Here is a 7,223-nt window from a genome sequence, read left to right as displayed (position 1 = left end):
CCATTTCAACGGGCCGCCCTGGGCGTGTCAACAACAAACCCACGAGAAGAGGGAGAACAAAAATCGTTAACCCCAAATTGTCCCGATGGGCGTCTGACCTAATTATGCCTTAACCAACAAACACACACAACAAAAAAACCAACGGTGTATGTTTACATAAAACAAAGGGAACCTCTTTCCCATCTTCACACCTTCGCCGTGTACAACAATACATATCCAATGATCAATACATACACGTTGCTATGGGTGCTGTAGCCTTTTTGGCGGGAGATTCCCCCCTCGTTGTGTTTGGTATCGATTTTGGGTTGCAGGGGGAGGGCGGGAGACGGGTGTTCGGTCTGCCGCGTCAAGCCTCTCACGCACGGCGTGGTTCTTGCTCCGGTGTACCGGGGTCCCTATAGTGGCATAAATAAAAACTACAATGAGCAAAAAATGTTTATAAGAACTGACCTGGCTGTAATATAAAGAAAACAACCTGTTAACGGCACTCTTGAAACGATCCGGGTTAAGATATTGACCCGGATTATGAGTCCGAAGGGGCCTGATTCATTGATGAGTCAGGATGATCTTACAATGATCAAACAAACGTTTATTAAATAACTGGCTTGGCTGTAATATAGCGAAAACAACCTGTTTACGACACTCTTGAACTGATCCGGTTTAGATATTAACCAGAATTCTGAGTCAAAAGGGGCCTGACTCACTAATGAGTCAGGTTGATCCTACGATAATCAGACAAACCTTTATAAGAACTGGCTTGGCTGTAGTACAACGAAAACAACCTGTTTAAGGCACTCTTGAAATGATCCGGGTAAGATATTGACCCGGATTCTGAATCAAACGGGGCCTGACTCATTAATGAGTCAGGTTGATCCTACCATGATCAAACAAACATTTACAAGAATTGATGTGGCTGTAGTATAACCAAATCAACCTGTTTACGGCACTCTTTAAATGATCCGGGTAAGATATTGACCCGGATTCTGAGTCAAAAGGGGCCTGACTCATTGATGAGTCAGGTTGATCCTACCATGATCAAACAAACGTTTATAAGAACTGATGTGGCTGTAGTATAACGAAAACAACCCGTTTACGGCACTCTTGAAATGATCCAGGTAAGATATTAAACCGGATTATGAGTCCAAGTTGGACTGATTCATTGATGGATCAGGTTGATCCTACAATGATCAAACAAACGTTTTTTAAGAACTGATGTGGCTGTAATAATATTATAGCGTATACATTACGTCAAAATAATTGTGGTTCGGGAAGTAGAGCGTGACTGTTTTTATCGGTTTTTAACTCTTCATAAATCATTTTTTATGAAGGTTAAATTCTGCACGGGAATGTGAAAACATGTCTTTTGGGATAATTCTAAAAATAAATAATAATAATGGTAATAGTAATGTCGTTTGTTAGTTTGTCAGGGGCCATTTGATTGCATGCTAACGAGCTTCTGGTTGCTATAGAGTTAAAGTTGTGTTTCTGCTGGAGGAATAGCCTTGTGGAAGTGTCGTGGCCGAGCGGTTAAGAGTTTTATTCCATGAAACGCTTTACTTTTTGAGAAGACATTAAAACAATTATCAATTCTCGATATCGAGAATATCGGATTTATTTCACACACATATAATGATATAAAAAGCAGTAACGTTAAAGCAGCAAACCGAGAAAGCAGTGACTCTGAAGGGATCAAACATGTATTCACTGCATGGATGCGCAAATGTGGCAACTATCAAAGACAAGTATTCTCACTCGGTGTATCCCAACAATTAATGTAAAAAATAACAAATATGTGAAAATTTAGACTCAATTGGTCATCGCAGTTGCAAGAGAATAATGACAGAAAAACACCCTCGTTGCATACATATGTGTGCTTTTCTGTTGGATACCTAAAAAAGGGCCTAAATTATTTGTTTATTTGCGTGAGATCTTTTTTTTCCTTTCTCAAAACTACGTAACTTCAGTGGGAGCCGTTTCTCACATTGTTGTACACCATCAACAGCTCTCAATTTCTCGTTACCAAGTAAGGTTTTATGCTAATCATTATTTTTAGTAATTACCAATAGTGTCCAGGGCCTTTCAAGACAAACCAGCAATAGTACAAGTTAATAAGTGATGACATTTGAGTGAGTGTTCACCATAGAAACAGTAAGCATCATTTGACCATGTAAACGGATTACGTGTCTAGTTATCCGTACCATGTTGTCATGGTAACAGCCTTATTTTACATGTTAACAAAATACTAATGGCAATTAGCTAAAATATGTGGGTCACTTATAGACCGCCTGGGCGTGACCGTTTTTACATTTTTTAACGGATTGCAAATCGCGACAAGCGTTACCAAACAATGCTTCAACGGCTAAACAATGATACATTTTGGTTGGTATTCTGTTTTCTGACTTTGTTTTGTTTTAAGGTCACCTTTCACATTGAAGATGATTATGGTATTATGATTGCGCCCTGTGCCATCATCTTTTGAGTGTCGTCGGCAGAGCTACTGGGAGAGTTGCAACAACTTTGCGATTAGAAGCCATTTTCTGTCTAGCGGAACATTTCCCAAACCTGGGCTCGATTTCACAAAGATAGACCTAAACAAAAATTAGGTTCGTTCTAACTTAGGACGAGTAACTCGTCATAACTCGAACATAAAACTAGTCCAATAATTCTTAATTGTGAAATCCACCTCTCACAAAGACAAAGATAGTCTTATATTAGTATGACTGATCCTAGGATTGTTTAGGAGTTATTAAAAACTTAAAGACACTGGACACTATTGGTAATTGTCAAAGACTTTAGTCTTCACAGTTGGTGTATCTCAACATAATGCATAACATAACAAACCTGTGAAAATTTGAGTTAAATCAGTCGTCGAAGTTGCAAGATATTAATGAAAGAAAGAAAACACCGTTGTCGCACCATGGTCACACGAAGTTGTGTGTTTTCAGATGCATGATTTCGAGACCTCAAATTCTAAATCTGAGGTCTTCGAAATCAAATTACTTGTTTCTCGAAAACTACGTCACTTCAGAGGGAGCTGTTTCTCACAATATTTTACATTATCAAACTCTCCCCATTACTCGTAATCAAGAAAGGTTTTATGCTAATAGTTATTTTGCGTAATTATCAATAGTGTCCATTGCCTTTAAGTCTTGTCCTAAGTTTAGGACGAGTATTAAACTCATCCTAACTCAAAATAATCGTGTGTCCCACCCAAGGTCCCCCTCTCTCTCAATAGAAAGCTCAGGTTTCGAGTTAGTCACGCAACCCTGTGTACTGTATCAGTGCTCCCTCCAGCACCTCACCCCTCCAGTGTGCGTATACGCTGCCTCTAGTTAAAAAGTGTCCGGTGTTTTAATTATACCCGGCAGTGAAAGTTTCGCCCGTTATATCCATGTTTGTTTTGTTTTGTAGTGAGTTGATGAGGGGAGAGAAGACAGTACAGGCAAACAAACCTCAAGCAGACCCTGTTTGTTGAGCGTCCAGAAAAGAGGGAATTATAAGAGCCTAAAAGAAGCGCAAGGGCCATAGGGTTAAAAGATAAAAGGGCACATCAATAGCGCTTAATCCCGCGCCATTCACATCTGAAGGATGTTTTAGTGTGTTTTCCCCTGCCACAACAAAAGGAAATCTTCACGAGCTGTATCTCTTTGTTGTCTGATTATTATTGGTCTGTGGTAGGGGAGTGAGTGCCGTCTCATCATGTAACAAACTGAGTCATGTAACAACCGTGAGTCCGTGAATTCTTCCAGTAATAGCTAGCATCAAACGTCCACTGCCATCGCTGTTAGAGCCTGGATGCTCATTCTGTTTTTTTTTGCCTCACAAATGTTTTTTTTTTTTTTTTTCTGTTTTGCAATGTTCCACCTCACTCACTCACTCTCTCTCTCTCTCATTCAGCATTCAGGAGATTCAACCATAACCCCATTTCCTGCCTTTGGAAGGTGGCATCCAAACAAAAGTTACCATGGAAACCCTTGTTGTTGTTTGAAATCAATCTGATGCATGACCAAATGCTTTATCTATTTTGCTTGTCATCCGTCCATGCCGATACTCTGTGTATGTTAATAACACGAACAAGAATTTGTTAAGTGCAGAACACTCTTTCGCCATTAATTCTTATGTATCTTTCTGCGTTCACTAAAGATTATTGATCTACTTTTTTTTTGATACACTGATCCCACCTGCAATTATGGCACTTTTTGGGTGAATTAATCTAGGTTCAGTTCAACAAAGCCAGTGCACGATTAATCCATAATTTATCATTGAAAAGAAAATGCCCTGTAACATGTGTCAGTTGCTACTGGTAAAGTCATATAGTTCTACTCAATACTAGTACTCAGTGTACATATATTTTCCATTACGAGCCATGTACACTCCTTCCAAAAGACTTATTTTAACATGAGACCTTCAAATTGTTCCTACCAAAAACTACAGCAGAATGAACTTCCTCCCAGCTGCTGTGAGAGAGGCTCCCTCACCTGAAACATTTTAAATGAAAAGTATTCACAACTTCAACCTGTTAAATATCAAAAGTAGAGCGCATTATAATAGTTAGAGTCCCCAGCACCACACACCTGCAAGCTATACGTTCCAACATTGGGAGATTGATTGCAGTACAGATCCAGATCCAGATCCAGACATTGTGCACACGGTATACCAGAAATAGCAAATCCTGAAATTATGCTGTGACAATCACTTGCGCTAGTTATCATAGAGTAAAGAAAGAGGTGTTCTTTGTATAATATTCATTCATGATTAAGCTTTAAATAATGAACCTATCCGTTTATGAAATTCAGTAGCATATGCTTGAAGTTTCTGTCACTGTTTGTGAATTATTATGTACTTACGGTTTGGATACTGATTATTATTACACTTAGATTATACAGGATGGAACTGGGAGCCAGCAGCTGTGATCAAGCTTGAAACTTCATTCTTGTATTGGGCTATGTTTCTTCTGAAAAAGAAACTGGGCAGCATTTTAAATGGGCATTGGGACAGCAAGGGACATCGATGTACCAAAGGGCATTGAGGTACCAAAGGGCATGGAGGTACCAAAGGGCATGGAGGTACCAAAGGGCATGGAGGTACCAAAGGCCATTGAGGCACCAAGGGGCATTGAGGCACCAAATGGCACTGAGGCATATGCACCAAGGGGCATTGTGGGCATTGAGGTACCAAAGGCAATTGAGGCATATGCACCAAGGAGCATTGAGGCGCCAAAGGGCATTGAGGTACCAATGGGCATTGATGTACCAAAGGCCATCGATGTACCAAAGGACATTGAGGCACCAAGGGGCATTGCAATACCAATGGGCATTGAAGTACCAACGGGCATTGATGCACCAAGGGCATTGAGGCACTAATGGCCATCGAGTCAGGAAAGGCAAGGAGACACCAAAGGGGCATTGAGTTGCATAGTCCAAATCAGCTCACAAAGCCTTGCGCATATTACTTTGATCGTTGGGAGCCATTAAAGTGTGAAATTTGGTTTCCTTCCAAGCGACCATAGGTTCACAAACATTACTCAAACACACGCAAGAACTGGGTTGGCCCATATACTACCAGCATAGCCTCTTTTCATAGTATCAAGTCAAGCCATGGTTTGTATCACCAAACAACAGTTTGTAATAAACACGGGGGCCTAGGGGCAACATTAACAACCCCCAACCCACCATCCCCACTCCACAGCTCCTCAAGTGGATTCCATTATTATAAAGACGAGCTGTTTGAATGTAGTTAGGGAGAAAAACAGATGAAGAGGGAGGCCGGCCGGAGGCAGGAGGGCTTTGTGTATGTTTGCTCTCACCATGGTGAAAACGCACTGATAAACATCTTAAATGCTGAAGATGGGACACGTTCTGTCTCATGAAGAAAAACAGCTCTAAAGTCTTCAGGATTGTTATCAGTGGTTCACTCTCTCGATGAATCTCTCAAGGGCTCTTAACTGGTGTTAGGACATCATCAGTTTATGTCATTGGTGTTAATGGGTGCGTGAGGGCTGAAGAGGTTGGGTCGTGTATGTTTATGGGAGGGCTGTATCGGGTGTTTAGAGGCTTTGTGAACTAAAGAGGTATTTTATGGCCGTTGGTTTGGTCACTGTATACACCGAGTATGTGATATGGTGTTAAAGATGCTGTGTCAGATTTTTGGCTGATTTTAACCCCACAATTTTGATTTAAAATTCAATAGGTATTTTGATGGAGGTCGAGAAAGTTACAAGCTTTCATCTGTGCCATTGCTCGAAAAAGTCCGCCAATTATAAGTAGCAGTGAAAAAGAGTGCTCAAAATTATTTTTTGTTGGGATCCCGACAATATCACGTGACCAATTCTTATGTGTTTTATAAGAAACGTTTTAATTTGTTGTCATGTTCCTGACCATTAAAAGTAAAAGTTAAACTTTTTTTCGTAAGAGCGGGTGATACTCTTTGAAATACCATTCACTAAACAAAAATCATTTTTTTAATGTTTGGGGCCAAAATCTGATATAGCATCTTTAAAGGTCTGTTCAATGAAGAAAACAACTTTATGAAATTGCACCATGTACGCTCAAGTATCAGATATTTTGTGAAATTGTTTGGATTTTGGGGAGTTGATAGTGAGAAATTTTAAACCAATTGCCAAGACTAGTCACCATGGATTTAAGGGTTTTGTGAGATTTGGTAGTAGAGACGGGACAGGGCTGAGATTGTATTAACACAAACAAAACATGAAGATTGGAGAAAAGTTTCCTAGTTGGGTGGAGATAATGTCAAAAGAATTTCAAGAAGTTGAATTGTAGCGGACTAAACACTCTCTACATCATCTGAAGATTCGGTCATAACAATTAAAGGGCCTCTTTCAAGAAAATTAGAAGGCACAGTGAGACCAATTAAAAATCACGAAGTTAATAATATGACCCAACACTGCTTGGTATAGGGTCAGGGCCCAATTTCAAAGAGCTGCTTAAAGGAAGACGTTGCCTTGGATCAGACGTGTTGGTCTATAAAAACCGTTTGAAACCGTTTGTTATGAAATGCATAATTTTTATGGTTGGAAAGATGTTTTAAAAGTAGAATATAATGATCCACACAAGTATCACTCAAAATTGCACGGTTTTCCTTTTACGTCGCGAACTAACACGGTCGGCCATTATTTTATTTGACTCCCATTAATGCCCGACGAGGTAAAAAGAAAACCACGCAATTTCAAGGCATATTTGTGTAGATCATTGTATTATACTTTT

At 39.8% G+C, this 7,223-nt stretch overlaps 1 protein-coding gene across 1 annotated transcript; it reads left to right on the top strand.

Moving 5' to 3' along the window:
* Positions 1-4,982: 4,982 nt before the first annotated feature.
* On the top strand, positions 4,983-5,363 carry LOC117295669. Its single transcript, XM_033778380.1, has one exon. It carries the CDS (start codon positions 4,983-4,985, stop codon positions 5,361-5,363), a length of 381 nt encoding a protein of 126 aa, XP_033634271.1.
* The last annotated feature ends 1,860 nt before the right edge of the window (positions 5,364-7,223 follow it).

This window comes from Asterias rubens, chromosome 10 (assembly GCF_902459465.1).
Source record: "Asterias rubens chromosome 10, eAstRub1.3, whole genome shotgun sequence".
Taxonomy (NCBI): Eukaryota; Metazoa; Echinodermata; class Asteroidea; order Forcipulatida; family Asteriidae; genus Asterias; species Asterias rubens.
Note: the sequence above shows the minus strand (reverse complement) of the source record. Positions and strands in the feature narration are given on the sequence as shown.

Excerpts from the sequence above, each read along its gene's own strand:
- LOC117295669 (XM_033778380.1), top strand. The coding sequence starts at position 4,983 with ATGGGCATTGGGACAGCAAGGGACATCGATGTACCAAAGGGCATTGAG.